The 21,003-nt window shown below is 32.9% G+C and overlaps 2 protein-coding genes across 2 annotated transcripts; both read right to left on the reverse strand.

The window, feature by feature from the left end:
• Positions 1–1,530: 1,530 nt before the first annotated feature.
• LOC108985378 (calcineurin subunit B-like) lies at positions 1,531–7,487 on the reverse strand. The gene is made up of 6 exons (XM_018957658.2): positions 7,134–7,487; positions 6,901–7,025; positions 6,628–6,724; positions 6,416–6,525; positions 4,957–5,031; positions 1,531–1,820 (listed from the first exon to the last, which is right to left on the reverse strand). The coding sequence occupies exons 1-6, from the start codon at positions 7,201–7,203 to the stop codon at positions 1,770–1,772; spliced, it is 528 nt and encodes a 175-aa protein (XP_018813203.2). The 5' UTR covers positions 7,204–7,487; the 3' UTR covers positions 1,531–1,769.
• Positions 7,488–11,058: 3,571 nt separating this feature from the next.
• LOC108985380 lies at positions 11,059–14,650 on the reverse strand. Its single transcript, XM_018957661.2, has 5 exons — positions 14,533–14,650; positions 12,872–12,941; positions 12,389–12,574; positions 12,184–12,223; positions 11,059–11,474 (listed from the first exon to the last, which is right to left on the reverse strand). Exons 2-5 carry the CDS (start codon positions 12,872–12,874, stop codon positions 11,392–11,394), a joined length of 312 nt encoding a protein of 103 aa, XP_018813206.1. The 5' UTR covers positions 12,875–12,941; positions 14,533–14,650; the 3' UTR covers positions 11,059–11,391.
• Between the last annotated feature and the right edge of the window lie 6,353 nt (positions 14,651–21,003).

A 21,003-nucleotide genomic window follows, 5' to 3' on the forward strand; every position in this document is an offset into this window, starting at 1 on the left:
TTCTTACTGGCTTTCTTATTCATTGTCTTTGGTCACCGCCCAAATTTTAGTTTACCTTTAATTTTTGCATTTATTTATGAGAATCCAACGTGAATCTGAGCTGACAAGATGAAAATATAAAACGCTTTTAAAAAATAGGATTAAATTATCGAGTACGACGTATAATTATTTTTTATAAAAAATAAATAAAGAATTCATTTTAAAAAAATTAATTTTTTAATAATAAATTTTATTTTTTTTAAAATGATTATACAGTATTTACACACTCTATAACTGTAAGTAGTATTATTATTATTTTTTACCTAGATCTCATATTTATTCATTTTTAAAAAAATGAGTAAGCAATATTTACACACTTTATGATTATAAATATTTATTTTTTTCAAATAATTCAGTTTAAGAAAAAGTATTGGCTCACAGAGATTACATTTATATAATTTTTTCGTAGTTAAAGTTTTTCTAATTTTTAATTGTTTAAGCTTGAGAAATAAGTTAATGATGATGATGATTTAATACAGTAATACTTCATCCTAAATTTCAATTAAATATCACCCTGAAAAACAAAATGTTACACTCATTGTATGTTGAGTTTCATGCTTCAAAGTCAGAGCTGTGAACTTTTTACACTCTCATATGAATGATTTGACCCAAAAAAAAAAATGCATCCATCCTGTACATACCTAAAAAATCAGAGTTATTTTTATAATTTTTTATTTTACTTCGTGATTAAAAAAGTATTTTTTAATAATTTTTTTTTTACTTTCTGATTAAGAAAGTGTTTTCTTAATAATGTTCTAAATTTATTTTATTTTTTTTAAATATTAAAAAATCCATATAAAAAATAACCTAAAAAAATACATGTAAAACAATACTACACCCCAACGAGAGTCTCGACGGAGACTGTAGAATGACCCTATCATAATACTTGGGTGATCGAGTAAAATAGTCATGTACAACGAGATGTGCCAGTTGAGCCAAAACCATCTATTCAATAAGAGAAATGATATTTATAACAGTACATAAACGTCGCATATTCTTTTTAAAAAAAATAGCAAAATGAAATTTATATAAAAGAAATTAACTTTTTAATAGTAGACCCAATTCTTTTTCAAAATAAATGTACAACGCTTGCATTACTCATTAAATTTACCTCTTTTTGAGTTTGAAACTTTGAACCTGTATTAAGTGGGAGACTGTTTTTCTTGCTTCAGAGAATTTTTTTAACATGGTTCGAGTAAAACAACATTTTCTTTGTCCATTCTTTTTTATCTTTAATGTGCAATCCAAAGGACTCCTTAGCCTGTTTTCAATTTCCAAAAAGGTCCAATATTAAAATAAATTTAGAGGTTTGCCTGACTTTGTCCCTGTCAACAAACAATTCGAAATGCCAATTAAAAAGGGAAATGATTCCACCTGTTTTTGTCTCATTATTGGTAAATGCTTACTTGTGTAAGTAATGAACAAGACATGACTCACCCTTCAGGTTTGCATAACAGGTTTGCAGAGTGGCACCCAGCAAAAACACAGTCATCAACAAAATGGAAATGAATGCCTAATGTACTTCTGAGAACAATTTCATTCATATGTTCCAAGTTTATTAGTCAAATACAGTACCAGCATCTCCCTGCCATGGAACTATAAGCAGATTAATGGTGAAAATCCTAAAGCCAAGAAATGCCTACGCACCAGGGAGAACAGGAGAATAATTGACATAACAAATGACAAACATTTAGTGTTGTTCACGAGAATTTATTTTTGTTCCTCCAAGTTTAATCCACTGGAACCTCAACCTCCATCTTCAAACCGGTATTGCCAAGAATCTGCATGAAGCAAAGGCAAATTTTCTTTTAACAGCATAAACATTAAACAGTGTAAACACAACACTAAACACAAACATTTCTTAATGCAATGGTGTCTTAGGCTCGAAGTTCAAAACAAAACAAAAAAATCAGTAAAAAAATATATAATACACAAATACATGTGCCATGCACAATCTAGCATGCTGAGACATTTGATAAAGACTCCTTATATATCAAGCTAGCTACAAAATACATAATACATGATGAAAGGGCCATATAACAATTTTTTTTTTTTAATATTTCTGAACACGGAGTTAATGTGCTAGATTTGAGGGGAGAACAAAATGCATGCCACGGGTGATTTTCCATTTCCGATGATTCTTGCCGGGAATATTCCCTAATCAGTCTGTTCGTAATTTCCTTTTCATTATTAGTTTAGTTTGAATCTAGTTGGTTTGTGGGGTGTTTTCCGTTTCTGTTAGTTTGGATGGGTTTGTATCGGAAGATACTCATTGATCAGAAGATCTTTGAGATTAATCATGAGAATGCTCAGTGGTGGAGGATTTCAGAGTAGACAAAGGGTTTCAGCGTATATTTCTATTGATGTTGCGGCAGTGGAATGCTTGGCATCTGTGGTAAGAGCTTTTGGAGAGGCTGTTGGTTCCTCTGACCTTCTCAGAACTCGTAGGAAGGGAAGTCAAGTGTTGGTGGTTCAAAGATGTCATAACAGCTTCGGTACAGCTTCAGTAGATTTCTGTCTGAGTCAGAGTTTGGACAAGTTAAAAGACGTGGGTTTATTGCTGTACCAGAAGGTTTTAAAGGTGAGGGATGGAGAAAGTTTGAGGATATGTTGCGTACTGTTCTGGGTGTCAAAAACAGAGGAAGTGTGAAGGTGGCGTCTTCTTCTCAGGTTGTGGAGGGAAGGAAAGAGTCCATCATGGAGGTTCTGAAGAAAAAGCCGCCGAGTATGGTGGTTAGTAGGGAGGTCCGTGGGGTGGTCGGTAGGCAGTCCGTTCAAGTGGAAGGGCAGTCGTCGGAGAAGACTGTCCATATTCTAAAGAGTGACGGTTTGGTTCCCAATGGGCAGATGGAAGGTTATGGGAACGTTGTATTGTTACAGTCCATGCAGGAGACTTTGTTGGATATTAAGGTACAAGTGGATATGTTATTAAATTGGGTTGGGATGGGTATGGGCCATGTGGGCTCAAAAGGGGTTGATAAAAGGCTTGTGGAGTCGCAGAAAGGAGTATTGGGTGTAGGGCCGAGTATGGATCTGGGCTGTGTGAAGGAAATGGACCAAAGGGGAAAAAGACCTGCAGGTGGGCTGAGTCTGGTTAAGAAACCGAAACTGTGTGGAAGGTTAAACGCAGAAAAGACTTATCAGACTTATCAGATGTCTCGGTCTCGGTTTCAACATCCACCTCCAACATGATGGCGCCGATATCTACTCCAATGGTTGCGGGGGTGGGGCACAGAACTGGTCGCCCGCCCCCGGCGATCTCTCTGGTGGTGCAACGAAGGTTGTTCCGTCACCGGATCTTGCAGTGGGTGAATTAGTTCTTTGGGAGCCTGATAAGGAGGTGTTGTGTGGAGGGAGTTCAACCCGATTGTGTCCCTCGAGCCGTTGAACAATCGTGTAAAGTTGTTGGAGTCGATTCCGTCATGTTTAAATCCTATCCATCCAGGTGACGATTTTTTGTTTGATAAGTTGGTTGATAGTCAATTGGGGAGTGATTTTGGGAAGCAGCTTCAGGTGGTTTCAGACGAGGACGATTTTATAGATCTAGGTCTACAGTTGGAGATTTATGAGGGTGAAAGTCATGATGAGGATGTGAGTAGCCCGACTCCTCTTCATACATTGCCACCTCATTCATCTAATATGTTTGTTTCAGATTGGGTTTTAGAGAAGGTTGAAGAAGTTCAGGAATGTGTGGGGCTTTCTTGTGTGGGTTTTGAAGAGCAGTTTAAGGCTCTTCTTGTGGCCATTGAAGCTGGTTGCACTTCGTGAAGTCTAATTCTAAGAAGTTAAAAAGGTTAGAATGTTCAATCAATTATGCTTCTAAGGAAGATAGTGTTGGCAGGGGCAAATCAAAAGGGAGGGTGTCTTTTGTTTCTCATGAAGTCTAAGATTCTTTCTTGGAATGCGAGGGGGATTAACGATGTCAATAAGCGTTTTTGTATAAGAGCGCTCCTACGGAAGTGGAAGATTGATATTGTTTGTCTACAAGAAACAAAACTGGGTTTTGTTGATAGAAGTATTATTAGTAGTTTGTGGGGACGTCCATTTGTGGGTTGGGCTTATTTGGCTTCCTTGGGTGCTTCAGGTGGTGTCATTGTATTGTGGGATACTAGAGTAGTGGAGCTGATGGGTGAGTGTATTGGGCAGTTTTCTGTGGCTTGTTCTTTTAAAAACATCGAAGATGGGTGGAAGTGGGCTTTTGTGGGAGTTTATGGGCCTAATTTGGACAGGGATAGATGTTACTTGTGGGAGAAATTGGTGGGTTTGTATTATTTGTGGGATTTTCCTTGGTGTATGTGCGGGGACTTCAACATAACTCGTTTCCCTAGCAAGTGTTCAGGAGATTCTGGTAGGTCAGCGGCTATGGAAGAATTTTCAGAGTTATCATTGACTTAGATCTTTTGGATCTTACCCTTGTTGGGGGAACATTAACTTGGTCTAACAGTAGGAGCTGGTCGAGATTGGATAGATTTCTTGTTTATTCGTCATGGGAGATTCATTTTCCGGAGTTAGGTTAGAAGAGGATGCCTCGTGTTAGTTCAGATCATTTCCCTATTATGTTTGTGGTGGTATACATGGGGGCAAAAGGTATTTTAAATTTGAAAATATGTGGCTTGGTGTTGTAGGGTTTGAGGAGACAGTTAGGAGTTGGTGAAAATATCTGACTCTGATTGAAGCAGAAAGCAGAATGGAGTTGGAGTTCAAAGTTTTTGCACAGTCCTGTAGAGATTATTATGACCATGCCTGGCACCAAAGTTCCCCAACATCTCATACCATACACAGGAAGGCAACCATAAATGAAATGTTTCATAACAATTAAATAGACTACATTTAAAAAAATTAGTGCAAAGTATTTGGAAAAACTTCATGAAGTCTTAAATATAGGGAAATTTATTTTGAAATAAATCTACACAGTACCTTCATGAAGTCGGACAAAACTAACAAAGAATCCTTTGTGTAGCCTGCTTCCTCAAGGACATGGGTTAAAACTTGCTGTACCAGACACCAACAAAACCACACACGAGAAACGAGATATTCAGCAGCATAATAAGTACAGTACTTGTTTAAGCTTCAAGTTTTACTATCTCCATAAGCAGTAGTGAATATGATCTCTTCCAAGGTTTCTAAGTTAAGACATGCTATGAAGATCAGCAATATGTAATACAGCTGATTTGGTTCAATGTCCGTATGACAACTTAGACCTACATTTCCAACACTGTTGGTTGCCAAATCAGGTAATATTTTATTAGTCCAATGAGCTCTAGCACAAAAGTACTTCCCCTCTTACAAATAGAGTGGAGAGTGGTGTTATGGGTTAGAGAAAGAACATATTGCATTTATTGGAATCTTCATAAATCTTGAAAAAAACATCAAAGAACTTAAAAGTCCCATAGCCCCATGCTAAAGAGCATCAGCATTTTGAAAAGTGCCAAATTAGACGAATGCCAAGTCTTTCAAGTGACACGAGTTTGTATCATTCTTTTCTGTTCATATTGTTTCCAATAACCGTATCACTTGAAAACAAGCTAAACTAGATGCACATACCATGCGACTGGAGATAACTCTAAGGGCATGTTTGGAGACTATAAGAATTCTCAAAACTTATAGTCACCCAAACTATAAGAATTCTCATAATTTCATCCCCAAACATCACCCAAATAAAAAACACTTTTCAATTTCAAATTTTCAACTTTTTCATCTAATCATTATCTAATCATTATTCAAACACAAAAATTTTTTTTTGATATGTAAGAGATAAATTTTATTAATGAAAAATGCCAAAGCCATGTACACAGGAAGTATACCACAGAACCCCTAAATACATTCTAAGAGCGATGAACTAAAGACAAGAAGTCATGAATATTATCCCCAACTAAAACATTCAAACACAAAAATCAATACAACTTTTACGAACTTCAAAACAAAACGCAAAAATTAATACAAATTTTACAAACTTCAAAACAAAATAATTTCTTTTTTTATAGGTAAACCATAATCTGATATTGAATAACTTCAAAACAAAATAATATTCAAACAATTTTTTAACTTAATAATATTTTTGTTCAATTTTTTCTCTCCCCTTTCCCAAAACCTAATAAAACATATTCATTCAAACCATTTCACTACTATTCACAAAATTCTGAGATTCTAAAGGCCACTGGAGACAGCCAACACAACTCAGTTGGCATGTTCATAACCCTAAGTTAAAGGCAATCCACAACAGTTCACTTCACAGATTAAAAAACTTTACTCCCAATATCTACCCAAGAGGAACCTTTAAATTGTACTACTACTGGAGACCTGAGGATTAGAAAGTAAATTTATATAAATTGCATAGTCCCCAACCTTTCAAAAAGGCTACTACATGAGATCTAACCTCTCTCTGTTGTTCAGATATAAATTGTCCGGTCAAATCCCGCAAAACTTCCAGCATGTCATTCATTGCGACTCTCCCATTGCCATCCGAATCGTAAACCTTAAAAATAACTAGGAGAAAACGAGACGCTATCACTCCAATAAATGGGAATTCAGAGAATAAATTTCTAGACAAATGACTTCACAAAAACTACAAGAAAAGGGAGTCTTTACATTCAATCTTCTGTTGTGTGGTCGCACGAGGACTGAATGCGGACAAGAATGCCACAAATTCCTTAAAGTTCCATCCATCCAGCATCCTCAACAATCTCTGTAAGATAAATGACGCAGTACCACTATCTCAGTAACCAAATTGCACACAAGAAACAGATATAACCGTAACATGAATAAATAAATACAGCAGACTATAACAACTACAACATTACAACTTATGTGTATGCCATATGCTTATAGACAATAAATGTACACACACAGCAAAAATGGGACCTGAGACAGAGGGTTGACGGCGAATTCAGGAACGGACAAGAACTCCTCGGCTGATATGAAACCACCGCCACTGCGATCGAGCTGACAAAACCTCTGGTACAGCGACACTATCTCCTGCTGCGAAACTACGCACCGACAACAAATCAACGACTCAGAAACCCTAAACTTCACCATCCATAAAACACGAAATCCAAAACGACCAACAAGAATTTGAAGAAATACGTAAAACTTACAGGAGCAGTTGCAGTGTTCCTGAACCTCTTCGATATCGTACTGCGTGAGCATTGACGATGTGTTACCCATGGTGGTAGTGGAGGTGAAAGTGAAGACTTTCGGGAAGTGGGAGTAGGAATCGGTTGGGTTGGGGATGTATGAGAGCTATGGAAAGCCAAATTACATTAGATGATTAGAAAAAGATGGGAGGAACTGGGAGAAACAGGGAGAGCATCTCTGCAACCACCTTGGTGAGGTCGCAGTTCGTTGGAACGCTATGTGAAAAGGCGTTGGTTGGTTGCTCATTCAATACGAAACGGCTTTTGTAATCTTCCCTCGAGGTTTAAAGCCACCTACCCAAATCGGCAAATCCTTGAATGCCCCTTTTTTTTTTTTTTTTTTTAATAAGAGATACTTAGAGGAATGGTATTTGGACTTTGGAGTTTTGTAAGTTTATTTAGGCGCCGTTGACATATTATTATTATAATTTTTTTAAATTTTTATATAAAATATAATAAAAATTTTAATTTTTTTAAATCTCAAAATAATAATAATATTAAAAAATAATATTTTGATAATATTTTATTCATCTTTCGACTCTCAACTCATATCATCTCATCTCAACTCACTATTCAAACGGCAACCTACTCTTTTTAAAAAAAATAAATAAACATGAGATTCACATAAAAAAAATTATTTTTTAATTATTTTTTAAAGAGAATGTGCAAGACTTCTATACTCTAAGACTGTATCTAACATTAATGCTAATACAGTTTTAGGTTATGAACGGAGAGATTAATATCTTAGCTGATAATAATTAGAATCTTATTTTCATTCTTGTTTTTTAAGAAATCGAGATTAGAATCTTAGCCAAAAAGAATCCAATATTACTAGGAATCTTTTCTACTGAGAAAATTGAGTAGGCTTGAGAGAATTTGTGCAAGGAAAATGCTTTCATGCAGGTTAGTGGATGTTGCCGTTATGAAATGGAATGTGTGCATCAATTTTAAGATCGGGTGTATTTTCTAAATTTCCTAACTTTATTGCAAGAAACATCTCGGGTCTTTAGCCATTGATTCTAATGTCCAATCTGGTAGGTTTTGAGGATGATCAGTTGCTTGGATTGCTATTTGCTAGTCTCCTCTTATGATGATGATATCTTAGAAATATTCTAGTCACAAAATAATTATATAAAAGGAATCACACAAATTGATATGGTTTGTCAGATTGTAAAGTTACTTTTATTATAAAACAGATCTGACGGATTACATCAAACCACATCAGTTTGTGAGATTACTTTTATGTAATTTCCTTGTGGTTGTAGCACTCATTCTTTAGACAATAAATGCTACATTAGCTTCAGCTTGATTAGGATTTCTTCTGATTATGACAAATATTGGAGTTCCTTCACTTGTTCTAGAAATTGAATATAATTTTTTAATATAATTTTTGTTTTGAAATTGAAAAAAAAAATTTGTCTTTTGTTTGTAAAAGTTGTAATAAGTAAACAATGATTAAATCAAAAAGTTGAAGATTTAAAATTGAAAAATATTGTATTTAAGTAATTTTTTTATAAGTAAAAATTTATTAATACTAATAGGCGTAGCCAAGGATACTAGACGTATATAAGAGAAAACACCTAGTTGGGGTGCAAAAAAATACAAGAAACAATAAATCCAACAAAGTCCTAGCCCAACAACAAACCCATATAGAAAAATGAACCTAACAAAGCCCTAGCCCAAGCCTAAAAATGTGCCTGCCCCAAAACACCACCAATGCACCAATGCCTATCCCACCAAACCAGATTTTGCCCATATACCAAGTCATTGTAAATTTCCCAACACACTAGTTCTACTAACAATATACAATTGGTTCTGTCTTTCCTCGACTTGAACTACCTCTCTTATCGTCATTATTGATTGCCTAAGTAAGATGATTTAGCTCTCTGTTCTTCTTAGATTTTGTCATTTTGATTTTGTGCCAAGTACATGACCCACCCCTATTGCATTGAGTAGGGATGTGAATTGGTCCTCAAATCCTTCACAGGTAATCTCACACATTACTAAATCTCATTTACCTTATCCAAAACCCAATTTGATGCATCACCTATATTGCAAATCGGTGGGAGAGATATCAGAGGGACAACATCTTTTGCAGACTCCCCTCCAAACTACAGACTAGGCCCTAAAAACTCCCCCTCGCAAGGCACCAATGACAACCCCGTCCTTTCGTCCACACCAATTCCTACAACTCGTGTCACCTCCACAATACTATTGATGCTATCACCACCTTGACCAAAGTTATGTGTCGACCCTCAAAATGCCTGAATAGGTACACTAGTTCCCTTCGGCATGGGTGGTGGAACCCTGGTCGCCATTTGGAGTTTGGGGTTAGTGGAAACTCCCCCAAAACTCGGCAAAACCTCAGGTTTTGTTGTGGGTGTCGTCGATTCGACAAAAAGAGTTGGTTGCTCAACTCTTCAACAATTTCTGGATCACCTTTGGTGAGGGGTAGTCTGTTTCCATCGTCTCCACGCCAATACCTAACATAGAACCCACTTCGAATGTAGATGACCCGCTTCTCCTTTTAACCCTCCATGCTCACCTAGGTCTAGATATTGAAATCAGGTCAAACCCAACTTTCTTTTTTTCTTTATCTAATTTTTTAGCATTCATCCCATCACCTAACACCCCAATCCTGTCCTTATTGGGCCTTACAACACCATTACCACTAGGGGTGATAAACGGTCAGTCTGGATTGGAGACACTGACCAGACCAGACCAGATTGAGACAAAAATAGGTTGGTCTCAGTCCATGTTTTAGAGGACTAAAAAGTTTTGGTTCAGTCCCGGTCCAGGTTTTTCCACCCCGGACCCGACCAAATGAAAAATAAAAAGAAAAAATATATTTTATATATATTTATAATAATTGTACAATTTATTATGTAATTTTCATCTAACCTATCACCATTAACAACATAAAATTTTAAATATGTTATTAACATTTGTTAATATTCTATCAATTAACTAATATATAATATCAATTAGCTAATTATATAGTAATTATATAAATTAATAATGTAATTTTCATCTAATTTATTATCATTGACCATATAAAATATTTTTTTTATTGAGTTAGTTACATAATTCACATTACTAAGTCACTCAATTTTAATTTGGTATTTTAAATAAATTTTTTGATTAATTGATTTATAAAAAAATAAAAAATAATTAGGCCGGACCGAACAAACCGGACCAATAGCTACCGGTTCGGTCCCTATGGGTGTTCAGCCCTGTTTGAGAAAATGATGGGTCCATCACTGGACCGGACTGGACCGATCAATTTGCACCCTTAATTACCACCTCTTATCACACCTAGCCCTTCATTTTTTTTTTTTATAACATAGCAACCGCTGCCTTCAACTCAGCAAGCTGGTTTTGCATATCTTTTAATATACAATGCATGCCATTGGGAAGACCCAAACAATCCAAGTCGAACCCCTTCTAACTTGGAATATTTCCATGTACAATCTATAGAGGATGCAGACCCCTTTCACTGCATCCCTTCTTGACCCAATTAGCGAATTGATTCAAAAACAGGACCTATATTCAGAGCTTCTGCATATGATCGCCTCACCACCTTGGTTGCGCTCAGGTCTTTTTGTTTCAAATCCATATTGTTTGTTTGTTGTTCTCATGAGCAGATAAATTTTGTTGGCTTTTTCCTGATTCCCCATCTCCATGAATGCGAGGAAAAAGATCAGCGAATTTGCATTCGGGTCTTTTAAGTGACGTTTAGAAAGAAAATATTTGAAAATATCTGAAAATACCTTAGGACAGTTGTGTTTCCAAATCAGACCCTAAATCTTTTGGTGATGGGTTCCAACATTTCAACCGTATAAAAAAGTGAGGTAAAATATAGAATCAAATGGTTCAATAAGAAGGATTAAGGAATTTGATTCGTTTAATTAAATGGATCAAGTTACGATTGACTCATACACGACACTAACCCAACTTGACATGACCCCGATCCGAATTATCAGCCCTAGTTTTCTACATTTTACCTACCCAACAAGAACCAACTCTAATAATTGAAACCCACTTCTTTTTAATAACATCTACCTTTTAATTTTCACTCACCAACCAAAATGCTCTTCCTAAGCATTTCTTCTAGATAATGTACTGGTACAAGAATATTTATTGGACATGAAGCAAATGACAATCCAAGATGCCATTAATTTTGATTCCTTGACATTTTAATAACCCTCTCGAGGTTGTGTTACCAATTGCCACCATCTCCATCACGAGATTGACAGAAGTCGTTTGGCCGTACAATGTCCACCTCCTCGAACTCATTACCATCTGGAAGCAACAAAGGAAAGACTATCAAAAGTTTATTTTAAACGCATAAACAAGTTGGACACAATTGAGATAATAATCTCCAACAATCGTCCAGAAACTACCATGAATGAATTCTACTTGTACAATGACCAAAGCATGATCCCCAGTTGATATTCATGGTTGCCACTCGCTCAAACAACAATCAGTCAATATAAACACATCAATTTTTGTGAGCAGAGAGAGATATCTTCATTAGTTTAGAAATAAACTCATATATCTGTTTGTGAAAGGTAAGAAGAAATATACAAATAGGGTTGCATCCCAAGTTTAGAAAGTGAAAAAATAAAACTATATTGTGTAATAGAATAACATATTGATAATAGTAGTTCCTTTTTATAAGCATTGATTGTGATAGTAGTTAGAACAGGGATCAACATGTAAAGTGCCTGTCGGTGTGCAATACTTCTCAATATACCAAATATAATCCAGAGAATATTACATTTCCTCTCAGATATAGATCATCTGACCTCCTAACTTTTTTCTACAAAGAGTGGCTTAGGATAGAACTAAGGTAACATTATAGTAGTTACACACATACAACTTAACTTGAGTTCAATCGGTAGACTTACAAACCAACATTACGAATTAAATAAAAAAGCCAGTTAGTACAAAAGAGATGCATAAAAGAGAGAGAGAGAGCAAAGTGAGGAGGAGGGTTTCAGAAAACTACCTTTTCTCAAGGTCAGTGCCACAACTGCATCATTTTCAACCTGAAAAATACATGAAAAAATGCATTGAAAATGCTACAACATATTTACAGCTCACACGATTAGTAACATAAGGTTTTAAGGGTCACACCAGAAAACAGTTCAGTCACTTTCGAGCACTAATTTAGTAATTAGAATAATCAGACAAAACGTTGCAATTGATGGTACCTTCTGATCTGCCAATGTCTTTGAATCCTCTAATACTTCCCCAGTACCAACTAGGATTAAACGCTGATTGTTAACTGGTTGTTCAATGAGGACATGCAATTTCTCCTTTATGTCTAGAATTGTTTCAGTCGGATCACATCGAATAAAGTAAGTTGTCTTGCTACGCTTAACACGGATATACATAGCCTGTATTTACAGCATGAATTGGTCAAAAATTTGCAGGAATCCAAAAGAGTGGGAGGTTTTTTATTTTTAGAACTCTAACAGTAGTGGCTAGGGAAAGTAGAACTCCAACAATTGCTTCCTATAAAGCATGACCTGCATGACTTCCATGCTTTCATATCTGAATTCATTATCTTGATCACCTACTAATCATCTTATGTGGAAAGTGATTCATCTATGTTCGTGCACTAAATAAGACATCTTTGATTCTTTATAGTGAATAACAGTCCTACAATTGACAAAAATTAGGGATGCACATACCATATTGACTGCTCACTAAATAAAGCTTCAAACCCAACTTGGAATGCTTCTTTCTGATGTTGTGGAACACCTGTAGAACATTATGTTTGGTGCAAGTGAGAATGATTTTGGAACCTTTTTATTTTTATTTTTTAAAACCTAATTAAAATCTGAAAATGCTCAGAAATACTTCTTCTAATTATCTCACCCTTAAAAGATATAAGGTTTTCTTTGTACCAAAGAATAAATTGAAGTAAACTTTATCAGTAATTCAGAAAATACAGTAGAAAAGCTCCAAAATTTCAGCCATGGAGTTCTTATTATGGCTGGGATCCCTCATTTTTACAAGATTCCAAACTCACAATTGAAAAAAATCAAGCTACAACACTATCAGAATAACAAAGCTTTGTCTTGAATCACGACAGTTTAGATCATGGAATAAGGATGTTAATTCCTCTAATTAAGATACGTCTTCTGTTAAGCACGCTTTTAGATTTTTTTTTTCTTCCATGTAACATTGTAGTTGGGTATGAAGGGTATTGACCAGTGAGTTTCTGAACGACTAACTCCACCTCTCCCTTTTTATATATTTGTATGGATAGTACTTAATAGGTTAATAGATATGTAGGCTCAATCTACCTGCATGAGACGATAAATATAAAGATTAAAAGAAGTAAAATCACATCAATCACGAATAAAACAATTCTCAAGGCTGAGATGCTTGTATACATCTGCGTTTGTGTGGCTGAGATGCTTGTATACATCCGTGTTTGTGTGTGGCTGGCATATCTATCTCAAATTTATACACCAAAGTCTCGATGCTAATTATTTTACAGAAGTTTGCTCTTACTCTTCTACTTACCAAGTTATTTTCTGACTTCGACATAAATATTCCTCAAACTTTTAATTGAAGATTTAGAGCCGGGTGCTTGAAATTTAAAAAGGAAACGCTTTTCCGTAATCACCATGAGAGACATTACCTCGGCACCACACTGTAATCAGGTAGGCCATAATCTAACACAATAGTAACCTCACGGAGAGTTTATTGATTCCGAGAGTCATCCAAAACAATAACAGAGTAAAAGGAAGAGACTCATGCAAAAAATGATGATAATATCTTCCAGAAACTACTCCCAGCCATTTACCATCTAAATCCCACAAAAGGTAATGTGACTGTAACAATAAGATAATACCTGAGGAAACAATTAAAGAATAAAAAATAAAATGAAATGAAATTCATAGTAAATATCAAAGAAAAACCCAAATCTTCAAGCCATTTGATGGGTTTCCACCTAACATTCCCCTCCCAAAGAACAGCGTTTATGCATTCTCATCTCCCTATATTTTCAACACCGCAGAACTTCAATTATCATGGCACAACGACCCCCAAAAAGCCCGCTTCAATTGATAGATACTTTGCGGGTTACAAAGGTAAAACAGAGAAGTAAATAGACTGATTGGGGGTTTCATTGGCCAGGTCAAGCTCAAGAACCTCCATCCCCAACCACTTCGCACTTCCACCACCAGCGATCACAGAAACGCACCCCACTAATTAATCATACAGATAACTTCAAACCCATCTTCTTTGCTTCAGACACCCACCAACTAAAAACCACAACCAAGCTTACAAAGCCCCCGTCAAACCCGCCATAGCCTATTTGCAATAGAGGGTAGAGAGTCACCTGGGATGGATCGGAGAAGGTAGAGGAGAGCTAAGAGTCCGACCACGCTGAGCAGATGGGTTCGAAGTCGATGGGTTCGCTTTATATTCGGTAAAATTGCGATCAATTAAAAATTAAAAGGATGAGATTTGTTTATTAATCATAAATTCATAATCAGTTTCGTCTATCTATTTATTTAACGAAATATATAAATTAATTACAAAGAAGATTCATTTATAAGATAAGCGCTTTGGTTTGATTATATAAAATTAAATTAAATTATTTTATTTTATTTTATATAATAATTATAATTTTTTTAAATTTTTATATAAATATAATAAATAATTAAATTTTTTCAAATTTTAAAATAAAAAATAATATTAAAAAAATTATAATAATATTTCATTCAACTTTCAACAAAACAACTTATTTTATTTTTATTTTTTAATAGATGTATAGTGTAAGATTACTAAATTGAATTTTTCATAAGATAATAATCTCATCTTAGTATATCTCGTTTATTTTTACAACATATCTTATCTTATTTAATAATTATAATTTTTTTAAAATTTTATATAAAATAAAATAAATAATTTAATAATTTAAAATTTTAAAATAATAAAATTATTAAAAATATATATTTTAATAATATTTTATATAATTTTTAACTTTTATTTTAATATATCTCATCACTTGAACAAACGGAGGAGATTGTATGGATTGAGAAGATTCTAGTCAAATTCTTTGCTTGAGTGAGAAAGTTTGAATATTCCATTGATTAGCTCTATGATTTGATTTGATTTGATCTGACAAAAAAGAAAAGAGAAAAAAGAGAGATCATGTACGTCAAGGATGCTTATTGCTTCGTGCCAAGTATCGTAGAACCCGGATTCGAATACTCTTTCTTTCTTTTGAGATTTGATCACAGTTTTTTTTTTCCTAATGGCCTCTTGTCACGTGGCAAGTAGGTAATGGGGTCATGTATACTCATGGAATTTTTTTTTTTTTTTTTCTTTTCTTTCTGTAGGGCTACTCTGCCGCCCACTCTTACAGTTGGGCTTATTGCTTAGTAATTTTTTTTTTATATTTTTTTAATACATTTTAATATTTTTAAAAAATAAAAAAAATACATCAATACATTTAAAATTACTTCCTTAATTATTAAGTAAAAAAAAATTTTTTTGATTAGCAATCAAATAGAGTGGTTAAAATGAGAAGGTAAAGTAATTTTATTCTTTTTTTTTATTTTTTATAATTTAATTAAATGATAAAATAATAGTAAAAAGAGAAAAAGAGGTGTAAGGGTAATTAATAAAGCAATAGTAAAGAGAAAAAAAATAAGAATTTTAATTCAAATTCAAATAATAATAAATAAATAAATAGTAAAATAATATCTAAGGGTATCTTTACCCTTTAAAAAAAAATCCATTGCATCCAAACCAATCAAGATCTAAGTAGTTGTTCAGTAAACTATTATACTTATCACATACTGTATCCAAATCTTCGTTAAGTCTATACAAAAATCTTATACAAAAAAATTTACACACTGACTTAATTTAATAAGTAGTGTTATAAACATAGAAATATTCCAAAAAAATAAACTTAAAAATTGATGTGATTTCATATGATAAGCATTAGATCCACTTTATAATAAAAGTAATTTTACAATCTAATATGCAACATAAAGAAACGTCAATTTGTGTGTTTGATTTTGTGATATCTTTTTGTAACTAAAGTATTTTTTTTTTTTAACTTAATATAATAGTTTAGATATACTTTTTAAAAAAATGGTTTTGCAATTAGATTAATCAAATTAAACCACATCCACATGTAAACTTTATTGTGTAAGATTTAAATATAGATGTGTTGATATCGTGTTTCGCAATCCTAACAACTCCACGGGAGCCCATTTCGTCCACTTGCAACTATGAGGAAATGGGAGCTTCGGGGTGTGGGGGATACGTCCAAATCTCCTATACTAAAGTCAGTATGCAATTTCCTTATAAGAGTTATGAAATCAAAGTACCAAAGTGTCAAAGTGTCCGAACTCCTCTCCTCGCTAAGGGAGGGGGTATATATACCTGGTCGGGGGCAATCATTGGGGAGAGGATTGTGGATGTGTCGCTCCATACTGAAGTTGTGTGTCCCTGCCAGCTCCCTACTGTGTAACAGATTTGCCAGACTTGATCGTGGCAAGCACTGACAACCCAAGGGGTATGTCATGGCGTCTCTAGCCTTGGGCTTCATTAAATGTGGCGGGCTTCCAGTCGTGGTGTGCCTGTTTCCACCCTTCATTAAATACGGCGTGGCCTCAATCAGGCGCGTCCACTCCTTAGCCCTATCTAGACGCCTGGGTTCAAGGACAAGGATTGTACCTAACCTAGCACGCTGGGGTCATCGGCCAATAGTATCGTTAGACAATTCTGCCTTCTATCATCTGGCCAATGCGTGTTGCTCAACTACTTCTCCTCACAGTCCTCCTGGGCTGACTTGGTCCGACCCACCCCTTGTCCTTGAGCCCTAGAATTGCTCGGGCCTTATGGGTCCGGCTTATTTGTCTTGGCCTAGCACTGGGGTTACTCCCCTTACAAGATGAAACATTTATCAACTGTTCTTAATTGACAACTTATTCGAGATAATTTATCCTATGTGGCATTTGGTATGCAAATATAATATTTTCTTTGATGTCGACGTTCCAAGAATGTAATGTTTCAAAATCCAAGTTCCTACTAGACTCTCGTTTAGAAATAATTAAGAATATAGTGAAATTATCGACAATATGACATTTCCATCTTTAGTTTATTCTTTAAAATTCTTAAGGAATAATTTATTTTTTACCCCAAAATATCCCTATATATTTTAAATGAACTATATAAGCTTTTATGAAATATTTCTTCTATTTTTCTATTTCAACAAGTAAATAATTAAATATTGACGTAAAAATCTCTTTACCATTGTCATATATATTGGACTCACTTTTGTATCTATGATAAATAATCATATAGTCATAATTGTAGTTGTACCGCAAAATAAAATAAAAATCAAACTTATACGTATTAACTATTAGTTATAATTTATAGAGGTGACAATTTGTATTCTTGCCGTGTCAAAGTCATGAGTAATATATTATATAGACGAATTCGAATATAATTCATTGAATGAGTGGCACAACACGATCATAACTCATTTACTAATTAGCTCTTATTGGATTAACCTGAACACTATCCATTTAATCAATATCAACATTTTTAATTCGTTTCGCGTAAATGAGGTGAATTTATTGATATCTTTATTTTAGCCAAAATCCAATACCAAAGTTATACTCAATTTTCAAGTAATTTAAACTCAAAGCAACGAAAACTCAAGCTAAGAAGATAAGTTATGTTTGTATGTCAAGATCATCTCAATCCATTTCAAACCAATCATTGATCTTGCCACTAATTTTTTAACTTCCCATAAAAAGTTTAAACTCATCTCAACATACTTTAAATATTTAAACACACATCTCAATCTATTTATATTTAAACACATTTCAATGGAATCCACAAAACATTATTATTCATATATTAACTCAAATTATCTTAGATCACTTCAACATCCAAATACAATCTCATAGATTCAACATTAATATCCATATATATATATATATTTATATATATCCATATACGGAGGAGGTGGTTATTATTGTCATACCTATGTTAGGACTGCTCATTCAAGCTGTATTTTTTTTCTAATCCGATCCGAGACCTAGGAAATCGGATTCCGATTTCGGGTTTCGGCCCAGATTGAAACCCAGATTGCAATGGACGTTCTTTTTGTCTTGCATCATGTAAAAGTAGACAAGTTATCAACTGTAAAAACCATTGCATGTCAATCGAAACATTCAAAATTTTTAAAAAAATGGGTTCAACCCGGAACCCGGATTCATCCCTAACAATGCATATGTTAGGGTTGTGGATGTTGTATAGCATTGTTTGAGTGCAAATGTACTTTTTCTTTTCTTTTCTTTTTTTAATCTTTTAAAACATTTTTTAAAAATAGAAAAAATATAAATTCATTAATATTCAATTTCTTAATCATTAAGTAAAAAAAAAAGTCAATCGGTCACTTTTATAGGTGCAACTAGCATTTTCCACATAAATTAAGGTTTTGTTTGGTTACATAGATAACATGAGATGAGATGAAAGTTGAATAAAATATTATTAGAATATAAATTTTTAATATTATTTTTATTTTGAGATTTAAAAAAATTGAATTATTTATTATATTTTAAATTAGAATTTGGGCCTAATTCCACAAAAGATTTGTATATATATTTGACCAATATAATATAATATATATACACTATATCGGCAAATTTTATTTATAAGCCGGTAAGACATTTAATAAAGTGTTTATAATTCATAGTTTGATTTGAAAAATAAATTTTAAATTTTACAAACCAAATATTATCAATCAAATAATATTAATAATACTATATTTTGGCATGATGGTGCAAGTACTTGGACTTGGAGTGATGATTCAAGACAAATGTTTTTGTTTTTCTGTTTAAGTATTTTGTAATAATTATTTGAAAAAATGCACTTTGTACTTTGTAGTCCTTAAAACATTTTGACATAACAACGTGAACAAGGATACATGGTCGGATTTTCTATTCTTCAGTGACGAAATTCTATATCATATGGGTTTTTCATCTTTAGTCAATCACTTAAATAAAAATCAACTTACAATGTGACATACTAGTTGTTTTAACTAGAGATTATAAAAATTTGAAATTAATAAGAATATTTTACATTTTTTTAGAGATATTTTAATTAGTTTACTCATATTTTAATTGTTTTAAATCACAATGATTTGAAATTATGACTAAGATCATTCATGTTTTATAATAGCTGGAGAGTATCCTCAATGGATTAGTCGAAGTTAAATAACATTTTTGATGAATATGAGAGGAATTTGATTTTTAGCTATTTCATTTACATGAGTTCTCATATTGGAATAACTATTTTTTCATTATATAATAATAAAATAATTTAAGATGAATTTGGCTTTGAATATTCACATCAAATCCTCATATTGAATTATCTATTTATTTATTATATAGTAATGAGTAATTAATAATTAAAAATATTTAAATTTTTAAAATTTTTAATTATTTAATTATTAATTTATTTTATTTTATCATATTTTTACCTATTATATATTAATTAGTAATCATATTCTAATTAAATTATGTTAATTAGTAATCATATTCTAAACAAAAAATAGAAACTCTTGTACCATGCCAGGCCCCATCACATGAGCCATGTATTAATGGTTTTTATTTATTTATTTTATTTTTTATGAGTAAACTAAAGCAGTGCATTAATAGTTATTTAATAGTTATTTAGAAAATATAGACATTTACTTTAAGCCATGCTCCCCAAATATCACCCGGTAATATTACTTTAATTCAACTTGAAAGTAGACATGAAAGTAGAGAGAGAAATAAATGATAAAATATACATTTGGTGTATCTACAGTAACTAGAAAATTTGGAAATGATTTTGATGTTTACTGTAGCTAAAGTCCAAATATTTGGATTTTAGCTAATCCATTGTGATGATATTTTGGAGTCTAATATCTAATCCATATGTGATAGATTTAGCTTTTGGCTAATCCATTGAGATGATGCTTGTAAAATACGAAACATTAAAACTATTTTGCTCCTTAATTTAAATATTTTTAGTCATAATAATTAGAAATTACTCATTATAAAAAATATAATTTTTGTAATTTTAGAGTGTACAAATTGCATGCATTTATTTTTAAAAAAGTGGAAAAATATGAGACTAGAGATGCAAGAAAAAAGAAAAGGAAAACCGATCAAACCCAGTTCTTAAGAATCGAAATTGGTTCAGTATCGATTTTCATTTTACGATTTAAATCGAACTGAACTGGTATATACATATTTTAATTTTGTATATTGTACATAATTTTTTTTTATGTTATATGCTAAATTGCTAATTAATATAATATAAAATTTTAATCTTATTATTCAAGTCTATTAATCTTATGACATAAAATTAATACAACATTTGATATAAGTTAGGCACTACTAGTATAAGTAGACACTAATGAATTAGTAACTGTTAATAATAAATATTAAATTATAACAATAAAATTCAATAGTTAAAAATTATAATACTAAATTTATGTAGTGCTATATGTGTAAATCGCAAATCGGAAAAATAGGATTGTATTGGACCAAAATCAAAAAAATTGGAAGTTTCGATTTTAAAGATAAATCAAAAAAATTAAAGATAATTTATTTTTAAAAAAATACAGGAAATTTATATACTTTAAAATTATATATATATTTATCTTAAGACTGCATCTAAAGTTATTTTTATTAAAATAAAGTGTATTTTACCCTAAACAACTGCTGTTCTTGTTAATTTGAAAAAAAAAAGAGTATTTACTCTAAGCAATATGAATGTATTCGTTATCCCA

The sequence above is a fragment of the Juglans regia genome, chromosome 6, assembly GCF_001411555.2.
Source record: "Juglans regia cultivar Chandler chromosome 6, Walnut 2.0, whole genome shotgun sequence".
NCBI lineage: Eukaryota > Viridiplantae > Streptophyta > Magnoliopsida > Fagales > Juglandaceae > Juglans > Juglans regia.